This window comes from Anomaloglossus baeobatrachus, chromosome 8 (genome assembly GCF_048569485.1).
Source record: "Anomaloglossus baeobatrachus isolate aAnoBae1 chromosome 8, aAnoBae1.hap1, whole genome shotgun sequence".
NCBI lineage: Eukaryota > Metazoa > Chordata > Amphibia > Anura > Aromobatidae > Anomaloglossus > Anomaloglossus baeobatrachus.
The window spans coordinates 73,972,858-73,994,501 of NC_134360.1; the positions used below are offsets into that span (position 1 = coordinate 73,972,858).

Here is a 21,644-nt window from a genome sequence, read left to right on the forward strand (position 1 = left end):
AATCGCTGCAAAAAAAAAAAAAAAAAAGGATGGATGGATGATGCCATTGTTGCCATAGCTTTTGCAACCAAGTATCAGGGAAGAATGCTTCTAATCTTGTCCGTGTGGTATACAAGTTCTTTGTTAATGACCTTATGATTGGTAACAAGACAACTTTTTGGTTGAATTTATTTGGATCTGGTATTAGAATAATCTAGCAATACACACTTATTTCCGAAATTATTACTTAAATCAAGGGTGCGGATATAATTCACCATAACTGTAGGGTTCGGACTCCCAACTTACTAATAATTGTTTTTTGTTTGTTTTTTTGTTAATAGCAAGAGCTCTTGATAAAACTGGAGTAGTGGAGAACGCAGCTGAAAACTTCAAAAGCCTCCTCCAAGCCTTTGGCCTTCTAGGCACCATCGATAACCTCATTCATTCATTTTGCAAGAAGAGAGGCAGCGACTAGAAGAAAGGTCTTCCAATGTTTTATTGAATATAAACCTTGTAGTTGCATCCGCCGTATAAACAATATACACAGGTCATGCTCTATGTACAGTAAATATGGCACATTGTACATTATTTATCAAGACATGGAAAATAAATACAATTGTTAAATATTAAAAATGAGAAAATACAGAAAAACAAAAATCCAGGTAAACTCTATATGGTTTAGATGGCCAGAGTCACTCTATATGGTTTAGATGGCCAGAGTCACTCTACATGGTTTAGATGGCCAGAGTCACTCTACATGGTTTAGATGGCCGGAGTCAGCAGAACATGGCGTCTCCCAAACAGACTTCTGGTAACAGTAATCACATTAGGTTTGTTGTTACTTTTGGGTTGAATTCCTCAAGTAAGTACAGGCAGTGGGTACATAAAGGGGCTCTGGACCCAGGAACAGTCCTATAATGGAAAAGTGGGGTTCTTACAGTGTCCTCCCTTATTAAGCGATTACACGGACTATACTTAACAGAGAAGGAAGGTTTGCTTACCAATTGACCACAAAAGAAAAGATAAACTACTCTTAAAGGGGTTTCACCAGTTTCATGCTGCTTCAAAGGATCCTTAATTACAGAGGAGGTTTTAGGCAAAAACCATGCAGCGATTCAGGGAAAAAAAAAGCAAGGCTTTGGAGAGAAAAAAAGGTAAGTGTCCAAGTATAATGGAAGTCAATGAGAAACTCAAGCATTTTTCACATTTGGTGTCTGAAGTCCTCATCTCATGGTCTTGACTGATCAATTCTGGCAGAGAAAGAAGCAGATTTTCCTGATAAGATTGGCAGCTCAAACCTGGCCATGTTGGATTCTTCCTCGCCTGAGATCTGTCAGGAGGTCTCATACACGGTCACCCGAGCCCCTCCCCACATTGGCGGGATCAACTGTTATTTGTCTAATGTGTATTGGGCTTAAAATGCAATAATAGGAGATATAAGGGCACTGGATGTCAGAGTAAGACTGCACAATCTGAATAGTGGCTGTAGGTACAAAATTCTAGGGTTATAAGACATATTCGTAAAATAAAAAAAGTGAAGGTGGATGTCTCCTATAAGAATAATGATGTGTATATTCTGCTGAAGGCACGTCTAGTCTCTGATATTACACTCGTTAACAAAATCAGATTTGTATTACTAAGTGGCCACAATATAACGTCCAGATGGTGAAAAATAATCTACATTAATCAAGTTAGTACTTGTTCGGCAAAAAGGGAACCGGAAATGGATTGTACTGTGGGTACGTTACCGCCCCTGCAAATGTGAGTGTCACCTAGCCCAAACCACTAATCCAACCAAATGTAACAAAAGCTCCTGACATACAGATTTTAGACACCGAGGGAAAGAAAATTGACATTACATTTCTCTGTTGGATCATGCAAATTGGAACAATTTTTCAATTAAAATTCAAAAAGAAAAAAAGTGTGTATAGATATTTCCGTTCCGTCTGTTACAACGCCCCCTAGTGCTCTTATGTTTACCTGTCAGGGTCCACTCCACTTTTCCAGTACCAGTACTTACACATGCTAGTACTAGTGGTTAAACATGCTCATTTTTCGAGACCAGTGTTTGCACATGCTCAGTCACATCTCATGGATGAGTTTTTACCCTGCCGCAATGGAGGGCGGCCTCTTACCAGCACTGAACCCATATTTATATCATCTTGTGATCTTTTGGTTCCCTCCATCTGACAGCAAAATCTAAAAATGGGAACTTTTTTTTGTATATTTATTTTTTATTTTTAAAGCTTCCTAATGAAATATACGCTAATTATCCTGTGAGACCACAAGCAAAAGACAATTGGGTGATGCCATTGTCCCTTACATTCCAAAATCAAAACCATGTGGAATTGGGGGATATATTATATATATATATGAAACCCTTCACCAAGATACAATTGTAAATGATATAACATTCAGGTTGTATGTTCAGGAATTTCTGGTCATATGTGTCTTAATGGAACAGTAAACAGCAGTGGGCAGTTTGCCTCCTCTTATACATGTCTGAAGTTATTGAAATTCCCAAGAAAATGTTTTCTTCTGAGCTTTTTGAGTTACAAAACCAATAATGAGTAAAGAGAATTTTTCATTAATTTTTATCCATAGAGGGGAAAAAAAATCTAATAAAGCAGTCCTTTATTAAATATTTCAGAGCAGAAACAGACACCCACACCCACACACACACAAGTTGGGTGATCTCCTGTAATCCACAGTTCTACTTATGGCGCAGATTATAGATTTTCATGGCTCTAAGGGTATGTGCGCACGTTGCGTACTAGCCCAGCACCGTAAAAGGTGCGCTTCAGAGCGCAGCTGAAAAGCTCCGTTCTGAGGCGCATGGTGCCGGCGAGAACGTGCGCTCTGCCTGCAGCTCCTGCCATAGACAGAGCAGGAGCTGCCGGCAAAGCGCACCGAAGAAGTGCCATGTCACTTCTTTTTGCGCAGCGCTTCGGCAGTAGCCGAAGCGCTGCGCTCTGAGACGCCACGTGCGCACGGCCCCTGCACAATCTCCATAGACTGTGCAGGGGACGCAGGACGCATGCAGTTACGCTGCGCTGCAAAGCGCAGCGTAACTGCATGAATTTACGCAACGTGCGCACATAGCCTAAGGGCTCATGCGCATGTAACTGCTGATTATTCTGCAGCGATTTGACAGCACATGTGCGCTTCAAAATCGCTGCAGAATGAATGCAGTATTTTTGTTAAAAAAAAAAGCCGATTTCATGCGCTATGGCTGCTGCCCCCACCATAGACAGAGCGGGAGCTGCATCCAGAACGCACAAATAATTGACATGCTGCTTTTATGAACGGATGGATTTGGATCAAAATTTTAGCACCCAAATCGCTGCGTTCATAAAAGCAACGTGCGCACGTATCATGCACAATCTTCATAGATTGTGCAGGGGACGCATGCATTTACACTGCAGTGCAATACGCAGTGTAAATGTATGCAATTTGTCAATGTGCGCATGAGCCCTAATTCAGATCAATGCGGATGTAGCAATTTGGGGCACAACCAATTGTCATGTTTTGGTGCATTATACACATGCGATCTGATACACAGCACTCACCTAGGAGTGCTGTGTATGACACTACATTGTTGGTGCTTGATTGACAATTGGCCTATCATCCCCACCCCTGGCAAGATCCGATTGGCTGTGGTTTATGGCAGACCTGTAGGTCTTTTTCAGGATTCTGGTTTCCATAGCAACCCATCCACGCTCGTTGACACTACAGGGGACTGATGCGCTGAACAGGCTGTTGTCACAGGATAGTTTGTTACTGGACAGCTTCTTATTTTTCTATATTTATAAAGGTAAGGCTCATGTAATGGTGGCCCTCAATGCCATCCTAAGTACCACAGAGATCTAGCAACTGGCAACACACTTCTTGTGTATGTTAAGAGGAACCATGAGTTGGAGACCAACTGGGGCCCGGGTGTCAGAATAGTAGTGGCAGAAGTCTGTGAAGGATCGCTTCTTTTGTTTTTGGTACGCACATCTGCTTGATAACCCCCTTAACCCATTTTTGCCATAGCAATTTTTCATTTTATTTTCCTTTGGTTAGTGATGAGCGGGCACTACAATGCTCATGTGCTTGGTACTCGTAACTAATGATGAGCGGGCAATACCATGCTTGAGAAATCGGTACTCGTAACAAGCAGTCAGATTTTTGGATGGGCTCAACTGGAGCATATAAGTATAATGGAAATGAATGGCTACGCAAGCATTTTTCCAGAACTTCTCTCTCGAGCATGGTAGTGCCGCTCGTCACTAGTTGCTAAGTAATTTATCATACACTGAACTTGAAGAAAAAAAAAGGCACTACAATGCTCATGTGCTTGGTACTCGTAACTAATGATGAGCGGGCAATACCATGCTTGAGAAATCGGTACTCGTAACAAGCAGTCAGATTTTTGGATGGGCTCAACTGGAGCATATAAGTATAATGGAAATGAATGGCTACGCAAGCATTTTTCCAGAACTTCTCTCTCGAGCATGGTAGTGCCGCTCGTCACTAGTTGCTAAGTAATTTATCATACACTGAACTGGAAGAAAAAAAAAGGCAATTCCTCCATTGTGGCTCAGGTTTGGTTTTTACTGCACGGAAGTTACTGACTCGGTAACTATGCTGCTGGTGATTCCAAATGTATACGAGGGGCTACCGATAAGTCTTTGGCTTTACCCAGAAAGAAACGAGATAGGATGATGAAACTTTACATTTATTCTAAAAACTCTCCACTGATATCAACACACTTCTTACATTGGTATTCCAAGTTTTGTAAACCTAGCAAAAAAAAGGATTTCAGTTTTGCCTCAAACCAGGCATCCGTAGCAGCCATGGCATCAGAAATGGTGTGAAATTTGGTGCCGTTGAGGTGTTTCTTCAGGTTTGCAAACAGATAATATCCGGAGGGAGCTAGATCTGGTGAATAAGGTGGGTGGTCAACCAGCTGGAAGCCCAGCTCTGCCAGTTTTGCTGTGGTCACTTGTGCAATGTGAGCGGAGGCATTGTCTTGCAGGAACAGCTTGCCGCACTTTTTGGCCTTCAGAGCTGCCTTCACTTGGTCGAAAAGTTCAATGTCATACCTTGCATTTATGGTGGAACCCTTTTGAAGGTAGTCCACTAGCAGAACGCCCTCCTTATCCCAGAACACAGACACCATCACCTTAGTGGCCGATTTTTGCACCCTGAACTTCTTTGGATGAGAACCACTGTGTCTCCACTCTTGACTGCTCCTTGTTTTCAGGGTCATACAAATAAATCCAGGTCTCATCCATAGTGACCGGTCGATCCAGGAAGTTCTTATCAGTCTGGAAACGCTGACAAATGGACTGGGAAGTTTTCACTCGCATGCTTCTCTGATCTGTTAAACATTTGGGACCCACTTTGCAGATCGCTTCCTCATGTCCAAATGTTCATGGATAATGACACAAATACGTTCACGGGAAATCCCCATGATGTCTGCTATTGCTTTAGCTGAAATTTGTGGATTCTCCAGTATGAGGTTGTGCTCCGCATCAATGATCTCCGGAACAACAACAACTCTCGGTTGTCCAGGATGTTCTCATCATTGGTGCTGAAGTGGCCCGTTTTATATTTGGTAACCCAGTTCTGAACTGTGGAATATAAAAAGGACACTGATCCCCCAATGTCTGCGACATATCACCATTAATATCCTTTGCGGATTTTCCTTCCAGACACAAGAATATTATCACTCCTCTGCTCTCAGTTGCTGTGAATATTGCATTAGACTCCACCATTTTGTTTTCCCGTGTGCGTAGATCACTGTTGCCATAAGCAACCATCACAAAATTTTGAAAACATATTTTACACAAGGCTTTCATGTGATGTAACATTCATTAACATAGAAACCAAAAAACATTACAAAGCCAAAGACTTCTCAGCAGCCCCTCGTACAACTTACGCTTTTTATATAATTTTAAAATCAGAATTAACACATTTGTAATTTTCTAAAACCTTTCACTTTGTTTCTCAATTTTGGGGTACATACTTTTTTTTTGGGGGGGGAAGAGTTATCATGATAGTTGGGGCCTACATGTACATCACCTTCAGGAGGAGTTGAAAGGAAGTGTTAAGGGTGCTTTACAAGAGACGAGCTATCATGCGATAGATCGTCAGGGTCACTGTTTTCGTGACGCACATCCGGCATCGCACACGATGTCGTCTCGTTTGACACCTCCTAGCGACGCAGTATCGCTCACAAATCGTGAGTCGTGTACTCGTCGCTAGGTTTCATAAAATTATTTAATTAAAATGGCGCCGGTTGTTCATCGTTTCCGTGGCATCACACGTTGCTCCGTGTGACACCACGGGAACGATGAACACAGCTTTACCTGCCTCCCGCGGCACCCGCCGGCTATGTGGAAGGAAGGAGGTGGGCGGGATGTTTACATCCCGCTCATCTCCGCCCCTCCGCTTCTATTAGCCGGCTGCCGTGTGACGTCGCTGTGACGCCAAACGTCCCTCCCACTTTAGGAAGTGGACGTTCGTTGCCCACATCGAGGTCGTCCGGAAGGTAAGTGCGTGTGACGGGGGTTAAACGAGTTTGTGTGCCACGGGCAGCGATTTGCCCGTGACGCAAAAACGACGGGAGTGGGTACGATCGTTCGTGCAATCGCACAAGAGATCGACTCGTGTAAAGCAGGCTTTAATCCAGGGTACAATGACACCAGAGAACTGTGAAATTCCAACTTCGTGGCAATGGAAAGAGGGAGAATTTTGTTCTCATAGTGAAGTCCATGAGGAAATGCTTTGTGGTTTGGCATGTACAGTTTTGTGGTGTACAGAAATGCTGAGGGGTCTCGTCATTCATCAGTGTCCGGCCTATATCATTATAGAATAATGGTGGCCAAACCATCACTACCACTGAAATCAATGACTGTTCTCATACCTTCAGCCATGTAGTGCATGAGTGTCCTATAACCACCAGTGCACAAAAAGAAAACCTAGCTGTCCTTCACCCGGCGTTGTTCAGCCTTCATTATCACACGGCAGATACAGGATCACTTCTGGCACATTGATGGCCACCTTTTTATTTCCCAGAAATTAATGAGCTTTAGTGCTTAATTATACACTAGGCACAATGCAGGGAGCAGAATGTACAGATATTAGTAAAAATCCAGTTTGTTTTTTTGCATAAGAAACCAAAACATGATGGCAGCGGGCAGTAAAGATATCACGTTACATGACCCTACAGGGCATCGGTCACAAAAATAAAAAAGATAAAGTACCTTTAGTATACAGAAACATAAGTAAAATTCATACACTGTCACTGACCAGACCAATCACTGCCAGCAGAAGCAGCCCGAATAAAGAGGAGGTGAGCAGCCGTAGGGACTGCGGATCCGGCTGCCATAAGAGGTGATGGCGCAATGTGGATCAAAAAAGGCAGCTGTGGAGGAGGCTTCAAGAGAGCAGATCAGTTGGTTACTAGAAATACTGTGTATTCACACAGCGTGTTTCCAGGACGGTCCATCCCCCTCCTGAGGTGCATCAGAGGAAGGGGACGGACCGTACTTGAAACGCGTGGTGCGCAGTGTTTCTAGTAGCTGATCCTCTCTTGCCGCGTCCAACCTAACCGCCTTTTTCTTTTTTCTTTTTTTCCACTTTGCATTGTATTCAGCTCCTATCCAGTGGGTTTTGGAGTGGCGGTCGGTGCAGCAGCTTGTTGGGTGTGATTGTGCAGATTGCCCTGGGCTCATGCATGTCCCATCCAGAGATCCGGGAAGTAATGCACCGGCGGTCAGTGCGGCAGCCGAACAGATCGTCTCTCTACTGAGTGTTCATGCAACGTTGTGCCAGAACCACCGAAGGGGACTCTACCTCACCTGTTCTCTATGACATCTGTTACCGATTTACACAAGAGCACCATCACATTTCATTTTACATAAGACTCATGGGACACAGCAGGCTGCAGCCAATCCGCCTTCTCTCCAGCCCTATATTCACATCACTTCCCCTTACATACGGCTGTATATCTAACTGGAGCTCTGGTTCAAGAGGTTTTTGCTAAACTATTAATAGATGACGATTTGGGGGAAATATAGACCCCCCCAAAAATCCCCTTTCCCCCCTCTGAAGAGCCTAATTGTCAACTGAAAGTGCAGCCATATTGGTTATGCCCATGATTTCAATCTTACAAGACCATTACATTGAGTTTCCTTATTGGTATGGCCAGTTACTAAAATATAGTCATCATTATAAGGTTTTCCACTATATGGGAAATCCTCCTTAAACCTTCCGATGAACGTCAGAGGTTACCAGTCATTGTAGGTATACACAGACCGCCGGCCGCAGTCAGCGTTCCTTACTTCTCATATTTCACACTTATAGAGATTAGTGGTTTTAAAAATATCAAGGTACAGAATAGTTAAGCTGTATGGACGATGCAGTGAAAGCAGGAAAATGTGTAATTCTGAAGGCTAACAAATAGATAAAGTAGAGAATAAGAAAGGTAAAGCCACACATACACCAGCGATCTGATAGGAGCAGTCTTCAGGCATTATAGACAATCTGTCAGCAGGTTTTTGATATGTAATCTGAGAGCAGCATGATGTAGAAGACGACCCCGATTCTCACAATGTTTTACTGATTCATTTAATACAATCAGTATTTTATCAGCAGAAGATTATCACTGACTAGATGTCTCCTGCCTCCTAGTCAAATGCTCTGTATAAACCCACCCCACCATTGATTGGCTGCTTTCTGTGTACACTGACAGCTGCTAATCAGTGATGAGGGCGGGGTTATACACAGCTCTGCATTATCTCAAAACAACAGTAAGTTACTTCACTAGATTCAGGGTCTCAGCCCCTACATCATGCTGCTCTCAATATTAATTAGCAAAATCCTGGTGCCAGATCACCTTTAAAAGGGAGTATACAGGATGAGAAAATAGGTTTCATGCTATGTCATGGGGGGGGGGGGGGGAAGGCAAACCCCTTTTGTCTAATTCTGGATTAACCCATTAATATTTGAATCACTGAGCTAAAAATTCAAGTCTTGGAATATAATTAGCACCTACCTGGAGAAGGGGGGAGGCTACATTAAAAGTGTATCTAAACTTTGCAGCCTAATTATAGTTTATTAGTCCTTACATTTCTTGTAGATCGTTGGGAACTGGGATCCTGAAAGCCTTTACCAATCGCTCAAAATACTGTTCATGATCATGCAGCTTATGGGGCAGAAATGAGCGTGTATGGGCTCAGAGACCTGATGAGTATACTGCTCTGCGCAGGAGCTTCTACCTAATAACCTGCCTAAATCCGAAAAGCATTCTGAGCCAACAAGTGGGTATCTTAGGACTCAGACCCCTCCGATCTTCAGGACATATAAAATAATATATATAGGACATATACTGCAAAGTTTTCAAACACTTTACACTGTGTGATGTGAGTGTCTGAGTTCTCCAATAATACGAGATTGAGGACGTTGTTACATTTCAGAGGTATAAGGAATTAGCAACAAAGATTGGGCTCATTGCAACGACATCGCGAAAAAATGGAAACCTGTGCAAATTCATTATTCCCGTGTAGAAACCACGGATTGGGAGCAAATTGCAAACTTGAAGTTAGCTAAAACATATCCTCCGGCTGCACCAAAGCAGAGGGCGACTTTCCTGGAGAAGGTAGAAGAACAAAGCACGTAAAGGGACCAAAGAACACCGGGAGAGGCTTTTTGGATGCAGTTTTGCCTCTTCACATGACATATAGGACATTAGCAGAAAACCATCTGAGAAAATGGACACCATAATGGCTTCTGTGAACATTAAGGAAAATAAATTCAGTTTGCATTGCACAATCTATAACACCACAGCCTGTAAGTGGATTCCTCCAGGTCCTTACCCGGATACAGCACAGACCTTTGCATAAGGCTCATTGGAGGTAAGCCTGGACCTCTCCTTAGGCACTCTATATGAAAGCAGCAGAATGGATGCAAAGGACCAGGGTTCACCTAAGTAACGGCAGCTCGTCTCCGCAGTAGACAAAGGCTCGGTAATCTTAGAAATTTATATTACAAATCTGTTGTAGTCTGTCTTCATGTATCAAACCATCAAAGACAAGGAAAGGCTTTATTTACAGTTCACACCATGCAGCGAGTCATTCCCTTTCACTTGTCAGAATGAATGTGTGGCTTCTGCAATATAAGAAGAAAGTGTGGCGCCTGCATGCCAGATCAGCCAGATAAAGTGACAGCACCACGCTGGAGCATTCACAGCTTTACACTATACTTGGTGCAGGAGGAGGGTACAGTCGTCTCTTTCTGGGAAGATGAGCGAGGTGCTCGGCTCCTCCCGGCTCTGAAGGCTTTTTAGGTAATGGGTAACAATCTTACTGTCCCGCTTGTGCTGGTAGGGGATGTTCTCATAGGGCTTTAAGTCCAAATCCAGGATGGAAACTGAATGCATGAAGCTAGATCTTGAGGCTTTAATTAAAGGTCTGGAGTCGAAACTGAAACAAGAGACCACAGATTGATGTGAAGCAAGAAAATGAGGACTGGGCACTTATAGGGAGGCAGTCAGCCCCAAAATGCTCAACAAACCACTTTTGTAGGGGCCAGTCCCCTACAGACCGCTATAGCTGTAGTATACACCTTAGTGGTATACTTAGTACATACAGAGTATTGTGTTAGATCTTGATTGACAGCTCTAATGCAAGCACTGCCTGCAATGAATCAGCAGCTCTGCGCCTCCCCGTGGCACAGTGCAGAATCTCCGCTGCACTCAGAGTCACTGACGGTTCTTCTCCCTGGCTCCAGTATAGGACCGAGCAGTGGCAGTGGACAGGAGCCAGTGATGAGCGCCGGCAGTTATAGAGTGCATCTGCAGTGTCTGTGCAGAGGTGCAGAGCTGCTGATGGAGTTCAAGCAGCGTTCACTTGAGTCCTGTCAATCAAGATACGACAATGTGCTCAGAAGGCAACGTGAGGGCATAATGGTGCTCTGAGACACGGCAGGGGAGCGCCACTGCACCCTCATTCCTATAGAGGAAATTTTTATCTGCCAACTAGACTACTAAAATCTATACTCCAGATTGTTTTTTTATAGTGGATACAGTGGTTTTATTTGTGTATTCTGGGTACCAAACGTCCCTGTAATTTAAATCATACAACCATCTGCAACGCAGTACTATACACTGCAAACATCAATGTCTAATACCGCACTGACTCCATCCATAAGTAATAGCTGTACGCTCGCTTTACCTTCTCTTATCTAAGAAAATGGGATAACACGAATACTGATGAGGTATAGCTGATATTATGGTGCCACCTGGTGTTTAAAGGGAAGCGATCTCCAAGTTTTCTCAATATAAACTAAAACCACCACCCTTAACTGCTGTATGTTCGCCGTCTATCGACCGGTATCTAAACCCCAACCTCTCTTGCTTTTTCTAAATAAAATAAAATCACTTTTATTCTTCTGGTATATGCTGTGGTCCGGCCCAATGAGCATCTTCTCAGCGCCTACTCAATCCCTGCAGCTGCCGTCCTCCTGGCCTGATAGATGCGGGGGACAATGCGTCCCAGGTCATCTACAGAAGAAGAGCCAGCGCGCTATGCCTGGCCCTACAGAGTATGAAGCGCAGGATCGCTATGCCTGGCCCTACAGAGTATGAAGCGCAGGATTGCTATGCCTGGCCCTACAGAGTATGAAGCGCAGGATCGCTATGCCTGGCCCTACAGAGTATGAAGCGCAGGATCGCTATGCCTGGCCCTACAGAGTATGAAGCGCAGGATCGCTATGCCTGGCCCTACAGAGTATGAAGCGCAGGATCGCTATGCCCGGCCCTACAGAGTATGAAGCGCAGGATCGCTATGCCCGGCCCTACAGAGTATGAAGCGCAGGATCGCTATGCCCGGCCCTACAGAGTATGAAGCGCAGGATCGCTATGCCCGGCCCTACAGAGTATGAAGCGCAGGATCGCTATACCCGGCCCTACAGAGTATGAAGCGCAGGATCGCTATGCCCGGCCCTACTGAGAACAGAGCATGAAGCACAGGAACTCTATGCCCGGCCCTACTGAGAACAGAGCATGAAGCGCAGGAGCTTTATGCCCGGCCCTACTGAGAACAGAGCATGAAGCGCAGGAGCTCTGTGCCCGGCCCTACTGAGAACAGAGCATGAAGCACAGGAACTCTATGCCCGGCCCTACTGAGAACAGAGCATGAAGCGCAGGAGCTCTATGCCCGGCCCTACTGAGAACAGAGCATGAAGCGCAGGATCTCTATGCCCGGCCCTACTGAGAACAGAGCATGAAGCGCAGAAGCTCTATGCCCGGCCCTACTGAGAACAGAGCATGAAGCGCAGGAACTCTATGCCCGGCCCTACTGAGAACAGAGCATGAAGCGCAGGATCTCTATGCCCGGCCCTACTGAGAACAGAGCATGAAGCGCAGGATCTCTATGCCCGGCCCTACTGAGAACAGAGCATGAAGCGCAGAAGCTCTATGCCCGGCCCTACTGAGAACAGAGCATGAAGCGCAGGAACTCTATGCCCGGCCCTACTGAGAACAGAGCATGAAGCGCAGGATCTCTATGCCCGGCCCTACTGAGAGAACAGAGCATGAAGCGCAGGATCTCTATGCCTGGCCCTACTGAGAACAGAGCATGAAGCGCAGGATCTCTATGCCCGGCCCTACTGAGAACAGAGCATGAAGCGCAGGATCTCTATGCCCGGCCCTACTGAGAACAGAGCATGAAGCGCAGGATCTCTATGCCCGGCCCTACTGAGAACAGAGCATGAAGCGCAGGATCTCTATGCCCGGCCCCACTGAGAACAGAGCATGAAGCGCAGGAGCTCTATGCCCGGCCCCACTGAGAACAGAGCATGAAGCGCAGAAGCTCTATGCCCGGCCCCACTGAGAACAGAGCATGAAGCGCAGGAGCTCTATGCCCGGCCCTACTGAGAACAGAGCATGAAGCGCAGAAGCTCTATGCCCGGCCCCACTGAGAACAGAGCATGAAGCGCAGGAGCTCTATGCCCGGCACCACTCAGTACAGAGCATTAAACGCGGGAGCTCTATGCCCGGCCCTACTGAGAACAGAGAATGAAGCGCAGGATCTCTATGCCCGGCCCCACTGAGAACAGAGCATGAAGCGCAGGAGCTCTATGCCCGGCCCTACTGAGAACAGAGCATGAAGCGCAGAAGCTCTATGCCCGGCCCCACTGAGAACAGAGCATGAAGCGCAGGAGCTCTATGCCCGGCCCTACTGAGAACAGAGCATGAAGCGCAGAAGCTCTATGCCCGGCCCCACTGAGAACAGAGCATGAAGCGCAGGAGCTCTATGCCCGGCACCACTCAGTACAGAGCATTAAACGCGGGAGCTCTATGCCCGGCCCTACTGAGTACAGAGCATGAAGCGCGGGAGCTCTATGCCCGGCCCTACTGAGAACAGAGAATGAAGCGCAGGATCTCTATGCCCGGCCCTACTGAGAACAGAGCATGAAGCGCAGGATCTCTATGCCCGACTCTACTGAGAACAGAGCATGAAGCGTAGGAGCTCTATGCCCGGCCCTACTGAGTACAGAGCATGAAGCGCGGGAGCTCTATGCCCGGCCCTACTGAGAACAGAGAATGAAGCGCAGGATCTCTATGCCCGGCCCTACTGAGAACAGAGCATGAAGCGCAGGATCTCTATGCCCGACTCTACTGAGAACAGAGCATGAAGCGCAGGATCTCTATGCCCGGCCCTACTGAGAACAGAGCATGAAGCGCAGGAGCTCTATGCCCGGCCCTACTGAGAACAGAGCATGAAGCGTAGGAGCTCTATGCCCGGCCCTACTGAGAACAGAGCATGAAGCGCAGGAGCTCTATGCCCGGCACCACTCAGTACAGAGCAGAGTCCCATACTATGCTGGCGCCACCTTCACTTCCAGGTTAAAAGTTGTCACTGCATTATAGGACTCTGCTCTACACTTCGTAGTGAAAAGTATGGAACGGCTGCAAAGGTACAAGATTTGCGACAATCTGTGAATGACGTAGCATGTGTTATCCACATCAGTCAGGCCAGGAGGACGGCAGCTGCAGGGATTTAGGAGATGCTGAGAATAGAAAAAGATAACATGCCCAATGGACTGGACGGTGCCGTATGCCAGAACTGCAAAAGGTACTATTTGGCATACGCGGGAGGTATTGGGGAGTTTAGATACAGGTCAAAGGACTGCAGTAATAGAGCAGTTAAGGTGTGGCTTTAAAAGGGAAGCTGTCACCAGGTTTTCCCAATATAAAGTGCTAAATGCTGATGATAACACCAAGGACTCTCCCCGGCCTGTGCTGTGCACAGTGATCACTTTTACTTTGCAGAGCAACCAGCGCACAAGGCACTGGGGAGAGCAACTGAGCGCACGTGTGAGCGGCAACACTCAGCCCTTTACATGGAGGGGCACTATGACCATCAGGTGGAGCTCAACTACGTAAGAAAATGACAACATTTAACCGACTTATAACCATTTGTTAGACTGGAAGTATTACAAATTTATCATCAAAACAATAGATGTGATATATAAAGGCCAGCCAAACCCTCGAAAGAATTGACCAGAGTCATTACTGGTATTGCTGTAACACCACTGAAGCGGATCGTAAAGATGTACAGTTAAAGGGGTTGTCCACTTCTGGAAAACCCTTGCTTAATCTCTGCAGGACCCCCATAGAAAATAAAAACAATATATACTCACCTCCCACAGCAGCACCTTTCCAGCGATGACGGCCGCTGATACTACCAGTATGCCATGTGGTATTGTTGTGTAACAAGACCGCTGCAGCTAATCAATATTCCATCGTAGTGTATTGTATGCTCTGACTAATTACTAAAGCTACAGCAATATCACATGAATTACCAAGAATAGCAGCAGCTATCATCGCTGGAAAGGTGCCGCTGTGGGAGGGGAGCATAGATTGCTTTTACTTTCTATGGGCTCCTGGAGTGACTAAGCAGAGGCTTTCCAGTAGTGAACAACCCCTTTAAATTAGTTCACATGTGTTATTTACTATGGTAGTTTCCAAGGTCTTAAAACAGGCACACAAGGCGAGACACTCAAGGAAACCGGACCACCCATTCCATTTTACTACCCACTGCAACCTGGCTGTGTCCTGTTCACACCTAGTGGTAATATTCATCACTAACATGCTGACGTTACAGTAAGTAGCCCTGTATATTTCTGCTATACAATGTCTGATCTGAGGCAGAGACGTCAATGCCTAACTACATGAGGATGGGAATGATGCGCACTTACCATTCCTCCTGAACAGTGGGGGAAAGGGCGATCATTATTGAACAATCCTTGGCTGTCATGGCTACTCGGTATTGCTGAATCTGAAATGAGGAAGACACGAGCAAGACTTAGTGTGCCTGTGTGGCCTTAAGGTGCGCACACCCTTGGGAATCTACGAAAAAAGTGGATAACTGCAAGACTTCTTGCAATAAAATGATTAATTTTTTTTTTTTTTAAATGGTTTTATTTTTTTGAGTTGAGAAGAAAAGTCTGCAGTCGGTCTATTTAACTGCAGACTGATACAATGTGCAGTGAGCACACTGTCATGATTCCCCTGTGAGTGGGTGGTTCCTTGACCTCAAGTGTACGACTTGTATAGTTGCGGTCTTGTGCTGACTTTACTTCCCTTTCATTTCAATGTTTTATGAGAGTAGTGCATGAGACCCCAAATCGATATGGGACCACAACTATAAAAATCGCATACCTAGGTGTCATGTGACAGGGAATCATGACAGTATGCTTACTGCACACGGTACTCAATCTGTATAACTGCAGATTTCAGAATTGTGACAAACGTTTCTTCTCATTACATCCAAATGTCTGAGCCTGTATATATACCAGCGATCACGCATACAAAGGGAGTTTACAAGTAATAGCCAATAAAAGTTTATTAGTTATACATAAAAGATAAAAAAAACAAAAGGTGCCTTATAAGAAAAGGGACACACAAACTGACCTACTATGGATAGACCATTAGTGTCTGACATTTCAGCTGATTAAAAGGGAAAAGTAAAAACAAAAAAAATACCTTAAAAAAAGCACAAAAAGATGATAAAGTCTAGAAGAAGAAAAGGAGAGAATACAGGAGCCCTGCATTGAAGCAAGACAAAGGAATAGTAAATGGCCTGGAAGCTGACTAGGACAAGTCACCTACCAGTAATGGCATAGGAGTGTCCCTAGTACAACAGAGATGTTGGATATAGCAAACATCAAGCAATATAAGGCAGTAAATTACCACAAGATGTCCTAATGTGAAATAGGTATTCTCACACAATGCATGTTTCACATGTATTTATCGCTTCATCTGGGGCTGGCATTGCTAATAGTAGTTCTGGGCACAGAACCCAATCATAGCTAGCGATTGGTAATGATAACATAATATCAGTGGATAATCAGGGGTTATGTCTGCAGAACAGACCATCGGAAGCAGCAGAGTTAGAATACCAGTGGTTTTTATCAGGTAAGTAATGTGTTTTTCCTTATTTCTGCTCATATCTCCCTTTAACCAAAAGTCGGAAAACCGATATATTAGTGAGGCTAGTACTTACCTTAGTTACTGCATACTCCACGCTACCATCATCTTCCAGTGACAGATCCTTTAGCCTTTCAAAGAAGGTTTCATCATAAGGTCCATCCAAGAGCAGAGTACTTCTGAAAAAAAGAAAAAAAAAAAGAATGTTACCGTTACTATAGCCACTATGACCAATACAGGGAAAATTAGTACATTAAAGTTAATCTGTCAAGTGATTTTGTAGTAGAATACTAAGGTTATCTTTAAAATAGGGCTTAAGGAGACCTTTCAGGATCAGTAAGTTTTATTTCTCTACCTTATCCTGACATATTCATTGCTCCCCCTCCCACATCCCAGTGCATTCACTATGACTGCTGAGAAGTGGGAGTGAGTATGGGTGGGGGCAGCTCAGGGGCACTTTAGATTTACTATCACTGATGCCAGCACTGACACAGGTAGGAGGAGGGAGGAGGACAAATGCAGTTTGTATTTACATATGCTTGACTAGTTACTACATCACACTGAATTTTATGGAGCATACAACAAGATAACAGGATGAGGGAGAGCTATAAAAGTTACTGATCCTGAAAGGTCGCCTTAATCCCTATTTAAAGATAACATTAGTATTGTACTACAAAATCACCTGACAGATTCCCTTTAATCATTTGTAGCCTCATATGTATCACTGCTCATCTATAAACAATGATAACATATGTAATGTGCAGTCACATGGAGAAGACCTCAGAGGCACAGCAGAGAGGACTCGCCGATATATGCGCTGGGAATCAAGTTCAGTAATGATTGCATTGGAGAATGTCCCGTTCCTGGACATCCATTGTCAGTATGAAGCCTCTTAACTCGCATTATCATATACGGTATACACATGATCAGCAATACACTCTTAATAAAATATTACTCTGAACTATATTCATAGAAGACATCAGAATATATATGACTAATATTAATATTTATATAATATGCATTTATATATTTGTATTAATTTTTATGATATTTATATTAATAAATACTTCTATATTATAATATCACAATCTGTCAGGAGGGTTTTTCTATGTAATCTGACAGAAGTGCAATATTCCAGTAATATGTCACTTGCTGATCTGCATGCTATCAATTTAAAACAATGGGGTTTTTTTCTACCGCAGACCAACCAATGGTCAGAATGCAGAGCCCTGAATAACCCCGCCCACACCACGGATTAGCAGCTTTCTGTCAATGTACAGTGTACACAGAAAGCTGCCAATCAGTGTTGGGGGGGCGGGGTTACACAGCAGTTGACAAGGGGACGCACCAGGCAGGTAGTCTTGTAATGACTCCCCTGCTGATAAAACACTGCCCTGTAAGTGATAGCACTGGAATCAGGGTCTCTGCCCCTACATCATGCTGCTCTTAGATTAATTAGTGTTAAAGGGAATTTGTTTTCAGGTTTTAGCTAAGAGGCTAAATGTGTGCAATAGTAATTGCACATTTTGTTACTGACGCTTTAGAAGTGTGAATATGGTCTACCCAAATATTCCTGAAAGTCTACAATCTTTACATTTTTCTATACTGCGCTCAAGTTTTGTATGTAGATAAGAACCTGTAATAAATGACCTGCAGAACTGGAGATTTCATAGGTCCAAAATAAACTGTGAACATTAATTTGTGATTTTAAAATTAAATCACTGAAAAAATAGAAAAACCCAAATACAGGACCATATTTGTCTAAACTAGTGCAGGTTTATTGCTTATTTTAAACTTTTTTTAAAAAAATAAATAACTTAAAATTGGGGTGTGCAATATTATTCATCCCCTTTAAGTTAACACTTTGTAGCGCCACCTTTTGCTGTGATTACAGCTGCAGTCGCTTGGGGTATGTGTCTATCAGTTTTGCACATCGAGAGACTGAAATTCTCGCCCATTCTTCCTTTGTAAACAGCTGGAGCTGAGTGAGGTTGGATGGAGAGTGTTTGTGAACAGCAGTTTTCAGCTCTTTCCACAGATTCTCGATTGGATTCAGGTCTGGACTGTGACTTGGCCATTCTAACACCTGGATACGTTTATTTGTGAACCATTCCATTGTAGATTTTGCTTTATGTTTTGGATCATTGTCTTATTGGAAGACAAATCTCCGTCCCAGTCTCAGATTTTTTGCAGACTCCAACAGGTTTTCTTCAAGAATGGTCCTGTATTTGGCTCCATCCATCTTCCCATCAATTTTAACCATCTTCCCTGTCCCTGCTGAAGAAAAGCAGGCCCAAACCATGATGCTGCCACCATCATGTTTGACAGTGGGGATTGCTCTAGAATCACTGCGTTGAGAAACACGTGATGGTGTCTCCGCAGTGGTGGATGTTGATCTCCCTAAGGTCAACCATCCTTGCTCACATAGTCTTTTCCTAGGCAATGTCCCACTAGCCAGATTCCTACTCCACACTGATGAGGGGCAAATACCCCGAAACGGCTGTCTGTGGATGGATACCATGTTTGGCATAGGTGGTCTCCTTGACTGGAGACTGCCCTTCCCGTGGTTGTTCCTTCCCGGTGAAAGACCTGGCTAGTTTCCTGCCAGCGTTGAGAAACATGTGATGGTGTCTCCGCAGGCCTTCTTGCTTTGCATGTTTGACAGTGGGGATGGTGTGTTCAGGGTGATGAGCTGTGTTGCTTTTACGTCAAACATATCATTTAGCATTGTGCCCAAATAGTTTGATTTTGGTTTCATCTGACCAGAGCACCTTCTTCCTCATGTTTGTTGTCTCCCAGGTGGCTTGTGGCAAAGTTTAAATGACACTTTTTATGGATATCTTTGATAAATGGCTTTCTTCTTGACACTCTTCCATAAAGGCCAGATTTGTGCAGTGTACGACTGATTGTTGTCCTATGGACAGACTCTCCCACCTCAGCTGTAGATCTCTGCAGTTCCTCCAGAGTGATCATGGGCCTATTGGCTGCATCTCTGATCAGTCTTTTCCTTGTTTGAGATGAGAGTTTGGATAAATGGCCGGGTCTTGGTAGATTTGCAGTGGTATGATACTCCGTCCATTTCAATATGATCTGTTGCACAGCGCTCCTTGGGATGTTTAAAGTTTTGGAAATGTTTTTGCAACCAAATCCAGCTTTAAACTTCTCCACAACAGTATCACGGACCTGCCTGTTGTGTTCCTTGGTCTTCATGATGCTATCTGTGCTTTAAACAGAACACTGAGACTATCACAGAGCAGGTGCATTTATACGGAGACTTGATTACACACAGGGGCTTATATTTATCATCATCAGTCATTTAGGACAACATTGGATCATTCAGAGATCCTCAATGAACGTCTGGAGTGAGTTTGCTGCACTGAAAGTAAAGGGGCTGAATAATATTGCACGCCCCAATTTTCAGTTATTTACTTTTTACAAAAGTTTAACATGTTGTTGATTCTTCAACAAAAAATTAAAATTAAAATGTTTTATCTTTATGCTTGAAGCCTAAAATGTGGGAAAAGGTTGAAAAGTTCAAGGGGGACGAATACTTTCGCAAGCCACTGTATATATTCAGGGGTCACTGATACAAATGACTATAGCAGCGCTGCTGCAGGGATCCGTCCTCGCTCCCCGCCTGGTGCCGGTTGTATGACGCAGGCGGGAGGATGAGAATCCGCCACTGACAGGAGAGACAGAAAAGAAAAATGGCCCCTTATGTTTTAGGGACTGTCAGGGGGTCCTTTTCAGCTGCTCTACTACTTCACCCCTTTTACCTCAACCCCATATTCCATTAATTGTTTCTACAAGATTTTTGGATAAATAAAAAGTAAAAACAAAAAACCCTTTTTTTCCATTAAAACTTTAATAGAAAGGAAAAAAAAACAATCAAAAAACGAAACATGATTGAGAGCAGCAAAACCTACACAACTATCACCTGATTCATCCGGCACGATAACGGCATCAAAATAATAACAATTAAGGCCATAATTCTAGTTTTGTTCATGTTGCCTCCTACATAACAAAGTAGTAACTATACAGCAAGAAAAACGCTGGGAAAAAAAACAATTCAATTGGTTTTGCCATTAAATGGTGGTTTTAAAAAATCTCATGCACAACAAAAATGAAATAAAAAAAATCATAAAAATGTTCTCTGGACCCAAAAAAGTACCCCACATATCCCTCCATACACAATAATGGGTCCCACATAGTCCCCTATACAGAATAATGGGCGCCACATAGTCCCCTATACAGAATAATGGGCGCCACATAGCCCTCCATACAGAATAATGGGCCCCACATAGCCCTCCATACACAATAATGGGTCCCACATAGTCCCCTATACAGAATAATGGGCCCCTCATAACCCTCCATACAGAATAATGGGCCCCACATAGCCCTCCATACACAATAATGGGTCCCACATAGTCCTCCATACAGAATAACGGGTCCCACATAGCCCTCCATACACAATAATGGGCCCCACATAGCCCTCCATACACAATAATGGGTCCCACATAGTCCCCTATACAGAATAATGGGCCCCTCATAACCCTCCATACAGAATAATGGGCCCCACATAGCCCTCCATACACAATAATGGGTCCCACATAGTCCTCCATACAGAATAACGGGTCCCACATAGCCCTCCATACACAATAATGGGCCCCACATAGCCCTCCATACACAATAATGGGTCCCACATAGTCCTCCATACAGAATAACGGGCCCCACATAGTCCTCCATACACAATAATGGGCCCCACATAGCCCTCCATACACAATAATGGGCCCATATAGCCCTCCATACAGAATAATGAGCCCCACATAGCCCTCCATACAGAATAATGGGCGCCACATTGCCCTCCATACACAATAATGGGCCCCACATAGTCCTCCATACACAATAATGGGCCCCACATAGCCCTCCATACACAATAATGGGCCCCACATAGCCCTCCATACACAATAATGGGCCCCACATAGTCCTCCATACACAATAATGGGCCCCACATAGTCCTCCATACACAATAATGGGCCCCACATAGTCCTCCATACACAATAATGGGCCCCACATAGCCCTCCATACAGGCTCGGTCTGGCGTGGCGGGGTACCGGGGAAACCCCCAGGAGGCCCCGCCCTTGTCTGTAATTTATGCTGTCTCCGGCAGACTGCAGGGCCC

At 44.5% G+C, this 21,644-nt stretch overlaps 2 protein-coding genes across 3 annotated transcripts in view; one reads left to right on the top strand and one right to left on the bottom strand.

Annotated features, from left to right (window-relative positions):
• LOC142249854 (centromere protein P-like) overlaps positions 1-1,981 on the top strand; it is a 389,082-nt gene extending 387,101 nt beyond the window's left edge. For both annotated transcript variants that reach the window (XM_075321790.1, XM_075321789.1), the window contains exon 9: positions 321-1,981. In XM_075321790.1, the coding sequence (XP_075177905.1) occupies positions 321-454 (134 nt within the window). In that variant the 3' untranslated portion in view covers positions 455-1,981. The remainder of the gene's footprint in view (positions 1-320) is intronic.
• A 7,206-nt stretch (positions 1,982-9,187) lies between these two features.
• LOC142250024 (uncharacterized) overlaps positions 9,188-21,644 on the bottom strand; it is a 44,739-nt gene continuing 32,282 nt past the window's right edge. Inside the window, exons 3-5 of the mRNA XM_075322088.1 lie at positions 16,539-16,641; positions 15,232-15,311; positions 9,188-10,451 (exon numbers count right to left, since the gene is read on the bottom strand). Of these exons, the coding sequence (XP_075178203.1) occupies positions 10,226-10,451; positions 15,232-15,311; positions 16,539-16,641 (409 nt within the window). The 3' untranslated portion in view covers positions 9,188-10,225. The remainder of the gene's footprint in view (positions 10,452-15,231; positions 15,312-16,538; positions 16,642-21,644) is intronic.